Source organism: Piliocolobus tephrosceles, chromosome 2 (assembly GCF_002776525.5).
Source record: "Piliocolobus tephrosceles isolate RC106 chromosome 2, ASM277652v3, whole genome shotgun sequence".
NCBI lineage: Eukaryota > Metazoa > Chordata > Mammalia > Primates > Cercopithecidae > Piliocolobus > Piliocolobus tephrosceles.
Window position 1 is genome coordinate 101,779,054 of NC_045435.1, and position 22,703 is coordinate 101,801,756.

General features: G+C 39.3%; 1 protein-coding gene across 2 annotated transcripts in view; it reads right to left on the minus strand.

The window, feature by feature from the left end:
- The window catches only part of VPS8 (VPS8 subunit of CORVET complex), a 259,046-nt gene that overhangs the window by 61,570 nt on the left and 174,773 nt on the right, over positions 1-22,703 (minus strand). For both annotated transcript variants that reach the window (XM_026454890.1, XM_026454891.1), the window contains 2 exons: positions 10,117-10,198; positions 9,672-9,754 (listed from right to left, as the gene is read on the minus strand). In XM_026454890.1, the coding sequence (XP_026310675.1) occupies positions 9,672-9,754; positions 10,117-10,198 (165 nt within the window). The remainder of the gene's footprint in view (positions 1-9,671; positions 9,755-10,116; positions 10,199-22,703) is intronic.

The following is a 22,703-nucleotide window of genomic DNA, read 5'->3' on the forward strand; positions in this document are numbered from 1 at the left end:
AAGTATTTCTTAATAGGTACAGAATATAAATTATGTGAAAATATCATGTTTTATTCATTTTCTGCTTTGAACATTTTACTTTTCCCCTTTCCCAAACTCCAGCCACTATTATCAAATGCTAGTGGCTGCAAATCTCAATTGGAATCTCTGATTCTTTAGAGATTTCTAGACAGAAAACTATAGACTCAAAGGGCATTTTCATGGCTATCAATATATATTGCCAAATTGCTCTACCAAAGTTTATTTTAGGATTTTTATCCCCATCAGCATATGTATGTGCTCACTTCACTGACCTTTGGCTAGACTAATAATTATAATTTAAAAACTGTGAACAAATCAGTCAAGTCTATTACTTTTCTCTAATATCAAGTTATATATGACATAAATGACTCTTTTCCATGCCAAATAGGAGAATCCAGCTACACAGTTATGATAAAAGTAGTTGCTATTTTAAGTGAGTAGCATATGCCAAGTACAGTACTAAGCACTTTATGTTTACCACATTACTAAATTCCTTCAACAGGTTTTGTGAGTAAAGAAACTGAGGCTTAAAGAGGTTACAAAAACTTCTCTAAGTCACAAAACTATCAAGCAGGTAAGATGGGATTTGAATCTAGGTACTTCAGAAATCATGTTTTTAATAACCACACTATACTGGTCTCCCAAGTATGGATACAAAAACTAATAAACTAAGTAATAAACTACTTCTTGCTTGAACATATGGGTTTCTAACATAGGTAACTAAATGATAAATTAATGATTGCTGGAAAACATGAGAAACATGTCTGGCTATTTCTTAGGGAGTCTTGGTACTGTTAAGAGTGTGAGTTCAGAAGGAAAAAAGGTCTATGGAAGCAGGAAAAACCTGTACAAGAATTGTCTCAGGATTTGCTTATTTTTCTCTTCTGGGTTCTAGTGATGGCTCTTGCAGAATAGGTCGTGCAGTTCCTAACTAAGATTGGTTTTCAGTGCTTTGAGTCTGTCTAGAGCAGCATGAGATTGTCTGCCAGAGGTTTCTTTGGCCTCTTCAACTGCTAGGGTTATGCTGAAGAAATCCAAGGCACAAAATAACTATGTGTAGTAATTATCAAATTAACAAGTTTGGGCTTGAACACATCACTTAAGCTTAATAGAAAAAATTTATATTTCACAGCTAGGAATCATATCACTAAGCTAAAGATATCTGTCAAATATGTGGAAATCATTTACAAAAGGCAAGATATAGATATCTCAGACTAGTCCTTCAGCGAAAAAACAACTCAAAGCCATATACCCACTGGACAATTTTTTCTTTTTATTTTTCTTTGCATAAAAACAGACCCTTGTTAATGCTTAATTATACATTTGGTCAAGTTCTTAGTAAGTACACATTTGCCAAATATCAACAGATGGTATAATATCTTATTAGAAAACTCTATGAAAATATTTACTATAATATGTGGATCCAGTATGACAATAGAGCTCTGGCATGTGTTTATAACGAAGGTGGTTTGGAGAACAAAGAGGTCTTAAAAGGTTAAACTCTGGGAAAAAGAAATCTTTATAGGTCATTTCTATATTTGTATCAGTACATTTCACTGTAATATACATAATTTAAAAGCAAAATCATGAAAACAATCTCATGCTGGGACAACATATAAATTATAGAATGCAAAAGGGAGCTCAAAGCTTCTAGCAAAGCATGCACCAAACCACTAGCTCTTCAAATTATTTTCCAAAGATGTCAGCTAGATTCTTTAGCAATGAATAAATGCTGAGGTTTCTCTTAAGTTGTTTGCAAACTATGAAAGAAGAGCATACTTGGGTACCCATGTAAATGTGTTTTTCAAGACACACACTAGAAAAGATGTGATGACCACTTTTTTTTCCTATTGCTTTCTGGTACCTACTGTATCATGTATGTATATGTTTAAAATAAAAAAATCTTTATTAATTGAGCACTGCTTTAAAATATGAATGATGCCCTAAACAGGAGAGTCTATAAATAATTTGTTTGCCTTTCCTCAGTGAGAAAGTAATAAACAGCTTCTCAGAAGCTAAAAATTACTTCTGCCATAGAGCGAAGATAGAATGTATACAACATAAACACGGTCTTTAAAATGTTCTCTTATCACCTAATATTCATACAAAAAGACGGTGTAATTTGGGTCCCAGGCATCAGTCTGAATAAACACATGAAGATCAAGATCTGTAAGAATCTGTTATCATGTGACCACTTCTTTTGGAAAAACTAATTTTTTCAGTTGTATCTGAGCAACTGCGCATCTAAGTAACTGCTGCTCCCTACATTTTTCAGTGGGGATCTGATAAAGTGAGGTGGGTATGAGAAACGCCTTGATTAGTGTTAGATACAGAAGAAAAGCCCTAAAACTTGAAGTTAGTAGACCTGGATTAATTCTAATGGCTCCCATTTCAAAACTGAATAAACTAAGACAAGTTATTTGATCTTTCTGAGTGGCACTTTTCTCATGAGAAATATGAGGTATTGCTACATCCCCAGCTTAATTTGCACAGTTAGAGATCAAAGAAGATAATGAACACTAAAGTGATTTGTAAACTGTTGAGAACTATACAAGGACATTAGGTGAGGGAGTCAACTAATATTTAGTGGGCATATACTATGTTTTAGGCACGGCACTGGGTGTTGTAGATAACATAGCGAACAACAGAGACATGATCTCTGCTTTTATAAAACTCACAGCCTAGGGGGTAAGGTAATATGAAGGTAGGGCTCAAAAAGAGTTTATATTTACAGGTGTGACTGGGGCTGCGGTAAGGGTGAAAAGGCAAGGAAGAAAAAACTTAGCTCCTAAAATATTCTAGGAGATAGAGTAGAGAGGATTTGACGTGGATTAAATACCGGGACTGCTGAGGAAAATAATGAGGATTCTAACACACAGTTAAGGAAGAAATTATACAAACTGTCTACAATCTATTCCAGAAAACAGAAGAAGGGGGAACATTTCTTTTCTTTTCTTTTCTTTTTTGTAGACAGAGTCTCGCTCTGTTGCCCAGGCTGGAGTGCAGTGGCACAGTCTCGGCTCACTGCAAGCTCTGCCTCCTGGGTTCATGCCATTCTCTTGCCTCAGCCTCCCGAGTAGCTGGGACTACAGGCGCCCGCCACCACGCTCGGTTAATTTTTTTTGTAATTTTAGTAGAGATGGGTTTTCGCCGTGTTAGTCAGGATGGTCTGGATCTCCTGACCTCATGATCCGCATGCCTCGGCCTCCCAAAGTGCTGGGATTACAGGCGTGAGCCACTGTGCCCGGCTAAGGGAACATTTCTTAATTCATTCTCTGAGGCCAGCATCACCCTCATACCAAAACCACCCACAGACATTACAAGAGAGGAAACTATATGAACAGAGATGCAAAAATTCTCAACAAAATATTAGCAAATTGAATCCAGTAATGTATAAAAAGAATTATACATAACAACCAAGTGGGATTTATCCCAGGTATGCAAGGCTGTTTCAACATTTAAAAATCAATTAATGGGCTGGGTGCAGTGGTTTATGCCTGTAATCCCAGCACTTACGGAGGCAGAGGCGGGAGAATGGCTTGAGCCCAGGGTGAGACCCACTTGGGCAACACAGTGACACCCCATTCTCCACAAAAAAGGAAAAAAAATAAAAAGACAAGAAAAATCAGTTCCTGTAATCCATCACATCAACAGGCTAAATAAGAAAAATCACATGATCATATTAGTAGATGCAGAATTTGCACTTGATAAAATCTAACGCCCACTCATGATAGACAAACTGTGAACAAACAAGAAAGGGAGGGACACTTCCTAAACTTGAAAAACAACATTTATAAGAACCTTACAGCTAACATCATACTTAATGGTGAGAAACCAGATGTCTTTCTTCTAAGACAGAAAATAAGGAAAAGATATCCCCTCTCACCACTCCTATTCAACATTGTACTGGAAGTTCTAGTTACAGCAATAAGACAAGAAAAGGAAATAAAAGATATACAGATTGAGAAGGAAGAAATAAAACTGTCTTTGTTTGCAGATGACATGATTGTCTAAAAAAACCTGAAACAATTAAGTGATTATAGCAAAGTTACAGGATACAAGGTAATTACACAAAAGTCAATTGGTTTCCAATATGCCAGCAACCAACAGTTAGAATTTAAAATTAAAAAGACACTTCGTATTAGTACCTAAGAGAAATATTTAGATGTCTAATAAAATATACATAAAGTTTGTATGAATAAAACTAAAAAACTCTAATGAGGGAAAGCAAAGAAGATCTAAATACATGGAGAAATATTTCATGTTCATGAAGAGAAAGATTTGATATTATTATAATGTTAGTTCTTCATTTGATCTATAAGTTCAATGTATTCCTAATCAAAATTCCAGCAAGTTACTTTGTAGATATCAACAAACTGTTTCTGAAGTTTAAAGCAGAGAGGCAAAAGACAAGGAATGGCCAACGCGATAATGAAGAACAGCGAAGTTGGACGATTGTCACTCCCTGACTTTAAGACCTATTATAAAACTACAGTAATCAAGACAGCGTTGGTATTGGTGAAGGAACAGAAAATAGATCAATGTAAAAGAACAGAAAACCCAGAAGTAGACCCATATGAGTATGGTCAACTAAACAAAGACAATTCAATGGAGAAAGGGACAGTCCTTTCAACAAGTAGTGTTGGCACTAGTTCCAACTGTGTATATCCACATGCAGAAAAATGAATCAACACTGACCATACGTTTTCCCCTAAAATTAACACAAAATGGATCATAGCTCTAAATGTAAAATGCAAAAATACAAAACGTTTAGGAGAAAACACATGAGAAAATCTGGGTAACCTTGAGTTTGGTGATGAGTTTTTACATACAACATCAAAAGCATGATCCATGGGAGAAAAAGTCAATAAACTGGACTTCATGAAAAGCAACCACTTATGCTATTTGAAAGACGCTGTTAAGAGAATGAAAAGACCAGTCACAGAATGGGAGAAAATATTTGCAAGACACACATGTGATAAAGAACCTTATCCAAAATATACAAAGAATCCTTAAAATCCAACAAGAAAACAAACACTTCAAAAAGCACATAAAAGCTCAATATCACGTTGTAAGAGAACTACAAATTAAAACGATTATGAGACTATTACGCATCTACTAGAATGTCTAAAATCCAAAACACTGACAATACCACATGCTGCTAAGATATGGAGAAACAGGAACATTCATTTAGTGCTGGCAGAAATGTAAAATGGTATAGACATTTTGGAAGAGAGTTTGACAGTTTCTTACAAAAGTAAGTATAGTCTTATATAATCCAGCAATCACTTTCCTAGGTATTTACCCAAATGAGTCTAAAACTTAAGTCCGCACAAAAAGTCTGCATATGAATGTTCATAGCTGCTTTACTGAAATTTGTCAGAACTGGAAGGCAACCAAGATGTTCTTTGATAGGTATATGGATAGACAAAACTGTGGAACATCCATACAATGGAATACACAGAGATAAAAAGAAATGAACTATCGAGCCCCCAAAAGAAATGGAAGAACTTTAAGTGCATATTGCTAAGTGAAAAAAGCCAAAATGAAAAGACTACGCACTCTATGATTCCAAATATATGACACTCTTGAAGAGGTAAAACTATAGGGACAGTTAAAAAAAAAATCAGTGGGCTGGGCATGGTGGCTCGCACCTGTAATCCCAGCACTTTGGGAGGCAGAGGTGGGCAGATCACTTGAGGCCAGGAGTTCAAGACAAGCCCGGTCAACATGGCAAGACCCCATCTCTATTAAAAATACAAAAATTAGCCGGGTGCAGTGGTGTATCCCTGTAATCCCAGCCATTTGGGAGGCTGAGGCATGAGAATCTCTTGAACCTGAGAGGTGGAGGTTGCAGTGAGCAGAGATCACGCCAATGTACTCCAGCCTGGGTGACAGAGTGAGACTCTGTCTCAAAAAAAAAAAAAAATAGTGGTTGCCAGGGGATTAGGGTAGGGAGGATGAATAGGTGGAGTACAGGGGCCTTTTAGAGCAGTATATGATATGGTAATGGTGGATATAGGACACTATGCATTTGTCAAAACCCATACAACTGTACAACACAAAGGGTGATTCCTAATGTAAACTATGGATTTTAGTTAATAATTATAATGTATCAGTATTAATTCACCAATTGTAACAAATATACCACACTAACACAAAGACGTTAATGGTAGGCAAAACTGCGTGTGGGAGGGAGAAGGGGTAAAAGGGAATTCTCTGTATTTTCTGTTTAATGTCTCTGTAAATCTAATACTGCTCTAGTAATTAATAATAGAAATACTAAACCTGAATGAAAGGTCTGGTTGTGTAACTGAGGCTTGCTGACTGATGCAACTCCATGGAGAGTGACAGGACAGCTAGCCAGCCTTTTTCTTGAGGAAAACCTGAAGCATCAATCTATTCAGGGTTTATTTCTCTGAGATCATTCAGTGTCTCAAGAAAATGAACCTGTCTCCTTCATGGGAAGTGAGTGCGTCTGATGGCTGCTGGAAGGGGGTAGAGGAGCACAGGGAATCCTATCAGCAGACTTTCCCCAAATCCTCATTTTCAGCCCTGTGTTTTACTCCCCTCCCCTTGTATCTGAGTCATTCCTTTGCTAAAAATCTTGATGACAACTGATTTTAGAATAAAATCCAAACTCCTTATCATGAATTACCAAGCAATTAAAGACACAGTCCCTGCCTATCTCTCAAATTTCAGCTCTGTGATTTTTCTTTATTCTTATCCTATGTTCTGAGCACACTTAAAAAATTTGTAACTTCCCAAATGTATCATGCTTTCACCTCAAAGTCTTTGTGTATATACAATAAATCCCACCTCCTTTCTTTCCTTGATTTCCTCGGACTCTTTTAAGAATCACGTATCTCCTCTTCCAGGAAATCTTTCCAAATTCCCTAGTCTGTTTCAGGTATACACTTTTATTGGTACTCCTTCGGCCATATATAGTCATACATACAACTCAATCTAACTTACTCAAAAAAGTTAATTACTGTAAAGATGCTAGGGTATTTCACAGATCCAAAAAGAGGAATGCTACTAAGTCTCAAGAGTCACAATGAAGGACTCATGTGCATCAGCTTTTTCTCCCCAAGTCGCCTCCTCTCCCGGTCTCTATGCCTTGAATCCTCTTTATACATTGTATCCGTTGGTGTGTCTCTTCTTAGAGTCTACTACATTCGTCTCCTTCTCTCTACAGTTTATGCTTTTTCACTCTTCCAGTCCATATAATGGAAAAACAGGAACTGTCCCCTCCTGAAATTTGTACCTGATGTAATCCAAAGACTTAATGAGAAACTTACAGGTCTTTTCCAAGTTCAATTCTAAAATGTCCTGGAAAGCACACTGATCGGCCTTCTTTAGGCCATTTGTTCACCCTGAGTCAATCAGCTGGACACAGGAGGCAGGGTCACACTTTCCCACGGCTGCTCCTGCTCTTATGCAGATTAAGTATAGAAATGTAGGTATGGCAATTATCCTATATTCAGAGCAGATAATCCTGAAGGTGGCCACTATTACTTGCATAGAGCCCTATGAATAGTTGTATCAGAACATTTTTTTGTCTCTCAAATAAGAGCTCTTATGGGTTCAGAACTATGCCTTTCATCTAAACAGCATAACATACAATTAATATATTTAATTAATAATGAACTCAAAAGACCAGGGGCATAAACAAATTTTAAAAAGCTCACATGACATAATAAAAAAAGAACACGAATTAGGAAGTGAGAGACTTAGGGGGTGGTCCAAGTTCTGCCGCTAATGATAGGCTAAGAACTCAATTTCTCTATACTTCAGTTTCCTCTTTCTTCAACAGAAATGTTTATAGTAACCCTGCCTACCTCAAGAGATCGTTGTGGGCTTCAAATGAAATGATATCTGTGAAAGCACTTTGAAAAATAAAAATATCTGTACAAATATAAGGTTGAGCATAATTATAGTAATCACAAACATGCAAATGAGGAATTTAAGAAATAGCATACCTTCCTGATTAGTGGGAGTTAACAACCATTGAAAGTAGAAAATGATAAGAAAAAATTATAATGAATGCCAGTATAACTCAAAGTGAAAATTTTCAAATATCAAGAGACTTCTAGATTCCAAAGTCTTGAAATATAAAAAATTTTAAAAATCATGTTTTTGTCAAGAGAAAAACATGTTTTTGTTATAATTTACATATCATAACATGTGGTTAAAGCTCAATGGAAAGCAAAATGTATAACACAGAGAGAACCCATTTGGCTTTACGATTTCATTTCTTCTAACTTATTTGGAAAAGTATTCCTGCCCTTTGGATACATTACTTTATATATGATTAGAAACCTCATAAGTAATGTGCTTTAAAATGGATATGTGAAGCAGTCTATATCAAAGAATTATTCAACAGATGATAATTGTTAAGATCAAATTAAATAATACATGTAAAAATGTATTCTGGCTGGGCACGGTGGCTGCTGTCTGTAATCCGAGCACTTTGGGAGGCTGAGGCACACAGATCACCTGAGGTCAGGAAATCGAGACAAGCCTGACCAACATGGAGAAATCCTGTCTCTACTAAAAATACAAAATTAGCCAGGCATGGTGGTACATGCCTCTAATCCCAGCTACTCGGGAGGCTGAGGCAGGAGAATCGCTTGAATCTGGGAGGCGGAGGTTGCAGTGAGCCAAGATCACACTATTGCACTCCAGCCTGGGCAACAAGAGTGAAACTGTCTCAAAAAAAAAAAAGCATTCTAAATGATAGTATACCATGTGATGACAAAGACTACAGGATGTAATCTTCTTTATCAGAAAAGCCCCAGAAGCTTAATATCAGATGGGAAGTAGAGCTTGGTGAGTCTTAAAAGAGAACTGATAGGAACATTCTTGATTGAATAAAAACCATTTGAAAATTATAAGGACTAATGGCATCATATTATGGTTTGTTTTGTGTGTGTGTGTTGGGGGGCGGGCAGGGTGTATGCACATGTATGCCTATACTGAATAAAGTGAGGAAAGACAAAATGGATTCTGAGTATAATTCCTGTTGTTTCCCCAAGAATGCTCACAGGTTTTTTTCTAAAAATGTTTCTTGGAGTATTCTGAGTGTTCTCTTTTGATGAAGCTGAGAAGGTTCAGGCTTTTTTGCTGAAAGAAACAAACTGAAATGATGCTTCCTACAAAAGCTTTGGACACAAAGCCAGCTAGGATTTAGAGTCAAGGATGAGTATTCAAGACAAAAATTATTTTAGGATGAGTTTGAAAGCCTAAATAACAACCAATGCTTAGGAAATCCCTGTATTAATTTTTAGATTCTTTTTGGAATCTAAAAATTATAATCAGCTGGAAAGAAATGATAACTGCCTCCCAGTTAGCAAACCAATAGGAAACTTGTATATCTGAATCCCAAGGCAACAGGGAATATCTGAAGGTTGCATGCCCTAACTGAAGGTCACCAGCTTATGTCAGGCAAAGTCACACCAATAAAATGACAGAAAAGATTCAAGAATGAGAGTCAGAAGTTAGATATTTACATATTTAGCTATTGCCAAAAATTAGCTGCATTATGCTTGAGATCCCTTTAAACATTAGCCCAATTGACTATTATTTATATATAACTAAAATGTTAGTTGTAATCAATCAATATTTAATATTCACCCCTTTTAACTCACCTGTAAAATTCTTTGCAAGATTGATGGAAGGGCAATAAATGCTGCCATGCTATTTAAAACTTGCATGGTCAAAGATTTCAGAGCTGTTATAACAAAACATTAATATTAAGGTTAGTTTAAAATAAGAGTTTTCAGTTTTTCCTGTAAGTCTGTGGAAAACAGTGGATTTATACAGCTTCTTAGAAACTTAGCTAACCAAGGCCTATTTGAGATTTTAAAATTAACTGTTGACAAGTTACAAAGATTACCATCATTTAAGATAAATTATATGAGTGGAACAACAGAAAAAAATATGAAAGATGAGATCAACCATACTGTATGGTTTCATTAAGGAAAATCATAAGAATATGCTATTGGAAAAAGATACTATCCTGATAGTTTCTGCAGACAAATATTGGATTGATGATATAGGTGGACTCAGTCATTTGAATTCTGAAGAACTTACCTTCAGAGTGTAGATGAGGAATGGCTGAACTGGACAGCTTCTGAGGAGCCATCATTGCCTCCAATAATGGAAACCAAAGTGCCTGTAATGTCAGAGAAAATCAAAGAAAAATAGATTTCATTTTTTTCATTGGTCAAAGAAAACAATGAAATACAAAAGAATAACTAACATCACCATAATGTTTTACAGGTTGAAACATACTTCTCACATACCATTTGTTTGTAAAAATAAGAAAAATAAAAATGGAAATATTTGGGGCAAAAAAAAAAGAGACAATACAAAGCAGAAACCACAGCTAGAACAGGCATCTTTATCACGAAGCCTTGGGAAACACAAGGAGGCCAAAGTTAAGTAAGTCTAGGCCTTGGAACTGCAATCTTATTTGCCTCAGGGGAGGGCAGGTTCAAAGAAGCCAGGAAAGAGCCTCCTGCTAGATTCTTATCTACTCTATTAAAAATTTATCACTGACAAAGTTTAAAATAACCCTATCGCTGCATAAAGAAAAAAACACACCCGCCAGCTGTCCCCCACTCAATTTTCTTTAGCTATGTCAAGCAAGAAAAATGAGTAAAGGTTATCCAAAGTTTTTTCCACATTAAGCATTATCTTATATTTCCCAAGTCATCACGGACCAGAAAATAGAAGTTAAAACTGTATCAGTTAACATGATAACCATGTCAAGAGATTTTAAAAACTCTATCATTTACTTATATTACATTAATCACTACTAAATGCTTTACATTTACATTTTTGCATTTCAATCTCATAATAACCTTATACAGTAGGTATCATCTTCACCAGAGATATGAAATTGAGGCTCATTGAAGTTAAGCAATTTTTCAAAGACCACACAGCCAGTCAATTACCTGACTCTAAATTCTGTGTTCTTCCTAAGCCTTAGGAAAAATATTCATTATAAAAATGAATGGCCAGGCATGGTGGCTCAAGCCTGTAATCCCAGCGCTTTGGGAAGCCGAGGCAGGCAGATCACCTGAGGTCAGGAACTCAAGACCAGCCTGGGCAACATGATGAAACCCCATCTCTACTAACAATACAAAAAACTTAGCCGGGCATGGTGGCAGGTGCCTGTAATCCCAGCTACTTGGGAGGCTGAGGTAGGAGAATCACTTGTACCCAGGAGGCAGAGGTTGCAGTGAGCCAAGATCGTGCCATTGCACTCCAGCCTGGGCAAGAAGAGCGAGACTCAGTCTCAAAAAAAAAAAAAAAAAAAAAAAATTAACCCACTGCTGCCCTGCCCCCATGAAGATTCTGCCACCCACCCCTGCTGGTGTGCAGTGCACCCCAAACCACTGCTGTCCATCCTGGCACAAGCATGTGCACCTGTCATGCCACTGTTGCTGCTGGCACACACACACACAAGGATGGACTCCACAGCCACTGCCTCAACAAAGTGCTTTGGCTGGCAGCCCCCACTGGAGCATTGTTACGAGCTGACCAGAAACATTTTAGCTCCTCCAATGCAGCAAGTACATAAGTTCGAGGGGCCAGAGCACAAAGCCATAGGTCTGGTCTCAGCCGCTAAGGGTTAGAACAAGCTGCCCAGTAGTGTTGAGCTGAGCCTTGGCCCCCTGAAATCTTCCAGAAATGAAGACAGTTGACTGACCCCACATGATATCACAGTCAAACCTTCAAAGGCATCAAAGAATACAAAAGCAAAAAATGCCATCCAAAGTACAGCAACTTCAAATATTAAAGGTACACCAGCTTATACAGATTAGAACGAACTCTGGAAACTCAAAAAGCCAGAGTTTCTTCTTAATAGCAAACAACCCCACTAATTCCCCAGCAATGGATCTTAACCATGCTAAAATGGCTGAAATGACAGATACAGAATTCAGAATTTGGATAGGAATGAAGATGTTTGAGATCTGGAGAAAGTTGAATTCAAATCCAAGGAATCTTAGGAATCTAATAAAATGATACAAGCTGAAAGAGGAAATAGCCATTTTAAGAAAGAACCAAACTGATCTGTTAGAGCTGAAAAACTCACTACAAGAATCATATAATACAAGTGGACAATTAATAGCAGAGTAGATCAAGCTGAAGAAAGAATCTCAGAGCTTGAAGACTGGTTCTTCAAATAAAAAATGAAGATGAGTTCTTCAAATAAAAAATAATGACAAAAACAAAGAAAAAAAGAAAAAAATGAACAAAACCTCCAGGAAATATGAGATTATGTAAAGGTACCAAACCTTTGGCATTCCTGAGAGGTAGAGAGGACAAGCAAACTGGAAAACATATTTGAGGACACTGTCCACAAAAATTTCCCTAACCTTGCTAGGTTCTTGACTTTGAGAGGCTGATATTTAAACTCAGGAAATGCAGAGAACCTTTGTGAGATATTATACAAGACAACCATTACCAAGACACATGGTCATCAGATTCTCCAAGGTCAACATGAAAAAAAAAAAAAAAATTAAAGGCAGCTAGAGAGAAGGGGCAGGTCACCTACAAAGGGAATCCCATCAGGCAAACAGTGGACTTTTCTGCAGAAACCATACAAACCAGAAGAGACTGGGGGCTTATACTCAGCATTCTTACAGAAAAAAATTCCGACCCAAAATTTCATATCCAAACAAATTAAACTTCACAAGCAAAGGAGAAATAAAATCATTTTCAGACAATGAATGCTAAGGAAATTCGTTACCACCAGACATGTCTTACAAGAGGTCCTTAAGCTAAACGTGGAAACAAAAGACTATTACTGGCCACCACAAAAAACACACTTAAGTACATAGACCACTGACACCATAAAGCAACTACAATGAAGTCTGCACAACAACCAACTAACAACATGATGACAGGATCAAATCTGCACATAACATTATTCTTGAACATAAACAGGCTAAATGCTGCCCCTAAAAGGCACAGAGTGGTAAGCTGGATAAAGAAGCAAGATTCAATGGTATGCTGTCTTCCAAGAGATCCATTTTACATGCAATGACACTCATAGACTCAAAGAAAATGGATGGAGAAAAATCTACCAAACAAACAAACAAACAAACAAACAAAAAAAACAAAAAAGAGCAGGGGTTGCTATTCTAATTTCAGACAAAAGAGACTTTAAAACAACAAAGAACAAAAAAGACAAATAAAGGCATTAAATAATGATAAAGGGCTCGAATCAACAAGAAGACTTAAGTATCCTAATATATATGCACCCAACAATGGAGCACCAGATATATAATACAAGTTCTTAGAAACCTATGAAGAGACTTAGATAACCACACAATAATAGTGGGAGACTTCAATGCTCCACTAATAGTATCAGACAGATCATCAAGGCAGAAAACTAGCAAAGAAACTCAAGACCTGAATGTGATACCTGACCAAATGGATCTAAGTGACGTCTGCAGAACATTCCACCCAATAATAACAGAATATGCATTCTTCCCATCTCTACCTGGCACACACGCTAAAAATCAACCACATGATTGGCTATAAAACAATACTCAACAAATTCAAAATAATGAAAATCATACCAACCACACTCTCAGACCACAACATAAAAAAAAAACAGAAATCAGTACTAAGAAGATCTCTCAAAACCATGCAATTAAATGAAAATTAAACAACCCTACTGGATGACTTTTGGGTAAAAACAACTAAATTAATGCAAAAATCAAGAAATTCTTTGAAACCAATGAAAACAAAAATACAACATACCAGAATCTCTGGGACACAGATAAAGCAGTGTTAAGAGGAAAGTTTATAGTGCTAAATGCCCACATTGAAAAGTTAGAAAGATCTAAAATTAACAACCTAACATCACACCTAGAGGAACTAGAAAAACAAGAGCCAATCAACCCCAAAGCCAGCAGAAGAAACAACCAAAATCAGAGTTGAACTGAATACAGTTGAGACAAGAAAAAGCATATAAAAGACTAATGAAACCAAAAGATGATTCTTTGAAAGAATAAATAAGATTGCTAGTAAGAAAAAGAGAGGCCGGGTGTGATGGCTCACAGTTGTAATCCCAGCTTTGGGAGGCTGAGATGGTGAGACTGCTTGAGTCCAGGAGTTCAAAACAAGCCTGGGCAACATTAGGACATCATGTTTCTAAAAAAACACAAAAGTTAGCAGGGTGTGGTGGTATGTGCCTGTAGTACCCAGCTACTCTATTTGGGAAACTGAGGTGGGAGGATTGTTTCAGCCTGGGAGGTAGATCATACCACTGCTCTCCAGCCTGGGGGACAGAGCAAGACCCTGCCAAAAAAAAAAAAGAAAAGAAGGAAGGAAAGAGGGAAGAAGAAAAGGAGGAAGGGAGGGAGGATGGATGGACGGAGAGAAGGATGGATGGAAGGAAGGAAAAGGAGAGAAGATCAAATAAACGCAGTCAGAAATGACAATGGGACATAACACTGACCCCCAGAAATATTTAAAAAAAGAAAACCCTCAGAGACTATTATAAACACCTCTATACACACAAACTAGAAAACCTAGAAGAAATGGATAAATTCCTGGAAACATACAACCTTCCAAGATGGAACCAGAAAGAAACTGAAACCCTGAACAAATCAATATAACAAGTTCTGAAATTGAAGCAGTAATAAAAAGTCTACCAACAAGAAAAAGGCCAGGACCAGACGGATTCACAGCCAAATTCTACCAGACATATAAAAAAAAACAAAACAAAAAAAAAACCTGGCACCAATTCCACTGAAATTATTTCAAGAAAAGTAAGGATGAGAGACTCCTCCCTAATTTATTCTATGAGGCCAGCATCATTGTGATACCAAAACCTGGCAGAGACACAATTAAAAAAAAAAAAAAAGGAAAGAAAACATCAGGCTAATATTCCGGATGAACATACATGCAAAGGTCCTCAACAAAATACTAGCAAACCAAATCCAGCAACATATTCAAAAGCTGACCCACACCCACAAGCATCTGAGCGTTGAAAAAGTTGACCAAAAAAAAGATGCGCAATGAGAAAAAGACTCCCTATTCAATAAAGGGTGCTAGGATAGTTGGCTATCCATACGCAGAAGGAGGAAACTGGGGAACTAAGTATCACTATATACAAAAATCAACTTAAGATGGATTAGACTTAAATGTAAGACCTCAGAGTATAAAACTCTTAGAAGAAAACCTAGGAAATACTCTTCTCAATATCAGCCTTGGTAAAGAATTTATGGCTAAATCCTCAAAAGAAACTGCAACAAAAACAACAATTGAAAAACGAGAGCTAATTAAACTACAGAGCTTCTGCACAGCAAGAGAAACTATCAATGGACTAAACATACAACCTAGAGAATGAGAGGAAATATTCACAAACTATGTATCTGACAAATGTCTAGTATCTAGAATCTGTAATGAACTTATATCAACAAGCAAAAAACAACTCCATTACAAAGTGGGTAAAGGACATTAACAGACACTTCTTAAAAAAAGACATGCAAATGACCAATAAACATAAAATGCAATGCATCACTAATCATCAGAGAAATGCAAATCAGTAAGACATCATCTCACACCAGTGAGAATGGCTTTTGTTAAAAAGTCAAAAAAATAGCGGACATTCGCAACGCTGCAGAGAAAAGGGAACACTTACATATACTATTGGAAATGTAAATTAGTTAGAATTTAGATTAGAAATGTAAATTAGTTCAACTACTGTGGAAAGCAGTTTGGAGACTTCTCAAAAGAACTGAGAGTTGAACTACCATTTGACCCAGCAATTCCACCATTTGGAATATACCCAAAGGAAAAGAAATCATTCTATCAAAAAGATACATGTACCTGTATGTCGACTGCAGCATTATTCACAATAGCAAAGACATGGACTCAACCAGGTGCTCATCAATAGTGCACTGGATAAAGCAAATGTATTGGACGGCAGTTCCAAGATGGCCGAATAGGAACAGCTCCAGCCTCCAGCTCCCAGGGTGAGTGACACAGAAGACAGGTGATTTCTGCATTTCCAACTGAGGTACTGGGTTCATCTCACTGGGGCGTGTCGGACAGCGGGTGCAGGACAGTGGGTGCAGTCCACCGAGTGAGAGCCGAAGCAGGGCGAGGCATTGCCTCACCTGGGCAGTGCAAGGGGGAAGGGAATTCTCTTTCTTAGCCAAGGGAAACCAACACACAACACCTGGAAAATCAGGTCACTCCCACCCTAATACTGTGCTTTACCAAGGGTCTTAGCAAATGGCACACCAGGAGATTGTATCCCTTGCCTGGCTCAGAGGGTCCCATGCCCACAGAGCCTCCCTCATTGCTAGCACAGCAGTCTGAGATCTAACTGCAAGGCGGCAGCGAGGCTGGGGGAGGGGTGCCCGCCATTGTTGAGGCTTGAGTAGGTAAACAAAGCACTGGGAAGCTCGAACTGGATGCAGCCCATTATACCTTAAGAAGGCCTGCCTGCCTCTGTAGACTCCACCTCTGGGGGACAGGGCATACCCCAAAAAAAGGCAGCAGAAACCACTGCAGATTTAAATGTCCCTGTCTGACAGCTCTGAAGAGCGTAGTGGTTCTCCCAGCACAGGGTTTCAGATCTGAGAACAGACAGACTGCCTGCTCAAGTGGGTCCCTGACCCCCAAGTAGCCTAATTGGGAGACACCCCCCACCTAGAGGCAGACTGACACTTCACACCTCACATGGCTGGGTACCCCTCTGAGACGAAGCTTCCAGAGGAACAATCAGGCAGCAACAATTGCTGTTCAGCAATATTCACTCTTTTGCAGCCTCTGCTGCTAATACCCAGGCAAACAGGGTCTGGAGTGGACCTCCATCAAACTCCAACAGACCTGCAGCTGAGGGTCCTGACTATTAGAAGGAAAACTAACAAACAGAAAGGACATCCACACTAAAACCCCATCTGTATATCACCATCATCAAAGACTAAAGGTAGATAAAACCACGAAGATGGGGAAAAAGCAGTGCAGAAAAGCTGAAAATTCTAAAAATCAGAGCGCCTCTCCTCCTCCAAAGGAACGCAGCTCCGCACCAGCAATGGAACAAAGCTGGACAGAGAATGACTTTGACCAGTTGAGAGAAGAAGGCTTCAGACGATCAGACTTCTCCGAGCTAAAGGAGGAAGTTCGAACCCATCTCAAAGAAGCTAAAAACCTTGAAAAAAGATTCAACAAAGAGCTAACTAGAATAACCAATGTAGAGAAGTCCTTAAATGAACTGACAGAGTTGAAAACCGTGACATGAGAACTACGTGACAAATGCACAAGCTTCAGTAACCAACTTGATCAACTGGAAGAAAGGCTATCAGTGATTGAAGATCAAATGAAAGAAATGAAGCAAGAAGAGAAGTTTAGAGAAAAAAGATTAAAAAAAAAAAAGAAAAAAAGAACAAAGCCTCCAAGAAATATGGGACTATGTGAAAAGACCAAATCTATGTCTGATTGGGGTACCTGAAAGTGACGGGCAGAATGGAACCAAGTTGGAAAACACTCTGCAGTATATATATATTTTTTTTTTTTTTTTTTTTTTTTTTTTTTGAGGCAGAGTCTCGCTCTGTCGCCCGGACTGGAGTGCAGTGGCCGGATCTCAGCTCACTGCAAGCTCTGCCTCCCGGGTTTATGCCATTCTCCTGCCTCAGCCTCCGGAGTAGCTGGGACTACAGGCACCCGCCACCTCGCCCGGCTAGTTTTTTTTTTGTATTTTTAGTAGAGACGGGGTTTCACCGTGTTAGCCAGGATGGTCTCGATCTCCTGACCTCGTGATCCGCCCATCTCGGCCTCCCAAAGTGCTGGGATTACAGGCTTGAGCCACCGCGCCCGGCCCACTCTGCAGTATATTATCCAGGAGAACTTCCCCAAACTAGCAAGGCAGGCCAACATTCAAATTCAGGAAATACAGAGAACACCACAAAGATACTCCTCGAGAAGAACAACTCCAAGACACATAATTGTCAGATTCACCAAAGCTGAAATGAAGGAAAAAATCTTAAGGGCAGCCAGATAGAAAGGTCGGGTTACCCACAAAGGGAAGCCCATCAGACTAACAGCGGATCTCTCAGGAGAAACTCTACAAGCCAGAAGAGAGTAGGGGGCAATATTCAACATTCTTAAAGAAAAGAATTTTAAACCCAGAATTTCATATCCATCCAAACTAAGTTTCGTAAGTGAAGGAGAAATAAAATCCTTTACAGACAAGCAAATGCTGAGAGACTTTGTCACCACCAGGCCAGCCCTACGAGAGCTCCTGAAGGAAGCACTAAACATGGAAAGGAAAAAGAGGTACCAGCCAATGCGAAAACATGCCAAATTGTAAAGACCATCGATGCTAGGAAGAAACTACATCAACTAACGAGCAAAATAACCAGCTAACATCATAATGACAGGATCAAATTCACACATAACAATATTAACCTTAAATGTAAATGGGCTAAATGCTCCAATTAAAAGACAAAGACTGCCAAATTGGATAAAGAGTCAAGACCCATCAGTTTGCTGTACTCAGGAGACCCATCTCACGTGCAGAGACACACAGGCTCAAAATAAAGGATGGAGGAGGATCTACCAAGCAAATGGAAAACAAAAAAAGACAGGGGTTGCAATCCTAGCCTCTGATAAAACAGACTTTAAACCAACAAAGATCAAAAGAGACAAAGAAGGCCATTACATAATGGTAAAGGGATCAATTCAACAGGAAGAGCTAACTATCCTGAATATATATGAACCCAATACAGGAGCACCCAGATTCATAAAGCAAGTCCTTAGAGACTTACAAAGAGACTTAGACTCCCATACAATAATAATGGCAGACTTTAACACCCCACTGTCAACATCAGACAGATGGACGAGACAGAAAGTTAACAAGGATATCCAGGAATTGAACTCATCTCTGCACCAAGTGGACCTAATAGACATCTACAGAACTCTCCACCCCAAATCAACAGAATATACATTCTTCTCAGCACCACATCGCACTTATTCCAAAATTGACCACATAGTTGGAAGTAAAGCACTCCTCAACAAATGTAAAAGAACAGATATTATAACAAACTGTCTCTCAGACCACAGTGCAATCAAACTAGAACACAGGATTAAGAAACTCACTCAAAACCACTTAACTAACACGGAAACGGAACAATCTGCTCCTGAATGACTACTGGGTACATAATGAAATGAAGGCAGAAATAAAGAGGTTCTTTGAAACCAATCAGAACAAAGATACAACGTATCAGAATCTCTGGGACACATTTAAAGCAGTGTGCAGAGGGAAATTTATATCACTAAATGCCCACAAGAGAAAGCTGGAAAGATCTGAAATTGACATCCAAATATCACAATTAAAAGAAGAAGAGAAGCAAGAGCAAACACATTCATAAGCTAGCAGAAGGCAAGAAATAACTAAGATCAGAACAGAACTGAAGGAGACAGAGACACAAAAAACCCTTCAAAAAAATCAATGAATCCAGGAGCTGGTTTTTTGAAAAGATCAACCAAATTGATAGACCTCTAGCAAGACTAATAAGGAAGAAAAGAGAGAAGAATCAAATAGACGCAATAAAAAATGATAAAGGGGATATTACCACTGACCCCACAGAAATACAAACTACCATCAGAGAACATTATAACCACCTCCAAGCAAACAAACTAGAAAACCTAGAAGAAATGGATAAATTCCTGGACAGTTACACTCTCCCAAGACTAAACCAGGAAGAAGTTGAATCCCTGAATAGACCAATAGCAGGCTCTGAAATTGAGGCAATAATTAATAGCCTACCAACCAAAAAAAGTCCAGAACCAGACAGATTCACAGCCAAATTCTACCAGAGATACAACGAGGAGCTGGTACCATTCCTTCTGAAACTATTCCAATCAAAAGAAAAAGAGGGAATCTTCCCTAACTCATTTTATGAGGCCATCATCCTGATACCAAAACCTGGCAGAGACACAACAAAAAAAGAGAATTTTAGACCAATATCCCTGATGAACATCAATGCAAAAATCCTCGAGAAAACACTGGCAAACCGAATCCAGCAGCACATCAAAAAGCTTATCCAGGCCGGGCGTGGTGGCTCAAGCCTGTAATCCCAGCACTTTGGGAGGCCAAGATGGGTGGATCACGACATCAGGAGATCAAGACCATCCTGGCTAACACAGTGAAACCCCGTCTCTACTTAAAAAAAAAAAAACACAAAGAAACTACCCGGGTGAGGTGGCGGGTGCCTGTAGTCCCAGTTACTCGGGAGGCTGAGGCAGGAGAATGGACTAAACCCGGGAGGCAGAGCTTGCAGTGAGCTGAGATCCGGTCACTGCACTCCAGCCTGGGTGACAGAGTAAGACTCCGTCTCAAAAAAAAAAAAAAAAAAGGCTTCTCCACCATGATCAAGTGGGCTTCATCCCTAGGATGCAAGGCTGGTTCAACATACACAAATCAATAAACGTAATCCAGCATATAAACAGAACCAAAGATAAAAACCACATGATTATCTCAATAGATGCAGAAAAGACCTTTGACAAAATTCAACAGCCCTTCATGCTAAAAACTCTCAATAAATTCGGTAGTGATGGAACGTACCTCAAAATAATAAGAGCTATTTATGACAAACCCACAGTCAATATCACACTGAATGTGCAAAAACTGGAAGCATTCTCCTTGAAAAACTGGCACAAGACAGGGATGCCTTCTCTCACCACTCCTATTCAACATAGTGTTGGATGTCTGGCCAGGGCAATCAGGCAAGAGAAAGAAATAAAGGGTATTCAATTAGGAAAAGAGGAAGTCAAACTGTCCCTATTTGCAGATGACATGATTGTATATTTAGAAAACCCCATCATCTCAGCCCGAAGTCACCTTAAGCTGATAAGCAACTTCAGCAAAGTCTCACGATACAAAATCAATGTGCAAAAATCACAAGCATTCCAATGTAATAATAACAGACAAACAGAGAGCCAAATCATGAGTGAATTCCCATTCACAATTGCTTCAAAGAGAACAGAATACCTAGGAATCCAACTTACAAGGGATGTGAAGGACCTCTTCAAGGAGAACTACAAACCACTGCTCAGTGAGATAAAAGAGGACACAAACAAATGGAAGAACATACCATGCTCATGGATAGGAAGAAGCAATATCACGAAAATGGCCATACTGCCCAAGGTTATTTATAGATTCAATGCCATCCCCATCAAGCTACCAATGAGTTTCTTCACAGAATTGGAAAAAACTGCTTCAAAGTTCATATGGAACCAAAAAAGAGCCCGCATTGCCAAGACAATCCTAAGTCAAAAGGACAAAGCTGGAGGCGTCACACTACCTGACTTCAAACTATACTACAAGGCTACAGTAACCAAAACAGCATAGTACTGGTACCAAAACAGAGATATAGACCAATGGAACAGAACAGAGCTCTCAGAAATAATACCAAACATCTACAGCCATCTGATCTTTGACAAACCTGACAAAAACAAGAAATGGGGAAAGGATTCCCTATTTAATAAATGGTGCTGGGAAAATTGGCTAGCCATAAGTAGAAAGCTGAAACTGGATCCTTTCCTTACTCCTTATACGAAGATTAATTCAAGATGGATTAGAGGGGCGGAGCAAGATGGCCAAATAGGAACAGCTTCAGTCTCCATCTCCCAGCGCGAGCGACACAGAAGACCGGTGATTTCTGCATTTTCAACTGAGGTACTGGGGTCATCTCACTCGGGAGTGCCGGACAATCGGTGCTGGTCAGCTGCTGCAGTCCGACCAGCCAGAGCCGAAGCAGGGCGAGGCATCGCCTCACCTGGGAAGCGCGAGGGGGAAGGGAGTCCCTTTTGCTAGCCAGGGAAACTGAGACACACAACACCTGGAAAATCGGGTAACTCCCACCCCAATACTGCGCTGTAACACCGGCACGCCGGAGATTATATCCCACACCTGGCCGGGAGGGTCCCACGCCCACGGAGCCTCCCTCCTTGCTAACACAGCAGTTTGCGGCAATCTAACCGCAAGGCAGCAGCAAGGCTAGGGGAGGGGTGCCCGCCATCGCTGAGGCTTAAGTAGGTAAATAAAGCCGCTGGGAAGCTCGAACTGGGTGGAGCTCACAGCAGCTCAAGGAAACCTGCCTGTCTCTGTAGACTCCGCCTCTGGGGACAGGGCTCAGCTAAAGCAGCAGAGGCCTGTCCAGACGCGAACGACTCTGTCTGACAGCTTTGAAGAGAGCAGTGGATCTCCCAACATGGAGGTTGAGATCTGAGAAGGGGCAGTCTGCCTGCTCAAGTGGGTCACTGACCCCTGAGTAGCCTAACTGGGAGACATCCCCCACTAGGGGCAGTCTGACACCCCACACCTCACAGGGTGGAGTACACCCCTGAGAGGAAGCTTCCAAAGCAAGAATCAGACAGGTGCACTCACTGTTCAGCAATATTCTATCTTCTGCAACCTCTGCTGCTGATACCCAGGCAAACAGCGTCTGGAGTGGACCTCAAGCAATCTCCAACAGACCTATAGCTGAGGGTCCTGACTGTCAGAAGGAAAACTATCAAACAGGAAGGACACCTATATCAAAACCCCATCAGTACGTCACCATCATCAAAGACCAGAGACAGATAAAACCACAAAGATGGGGAAAAAGCAGGGCAGAAAAGCTGGAAATTCAAAAAATAAGAGC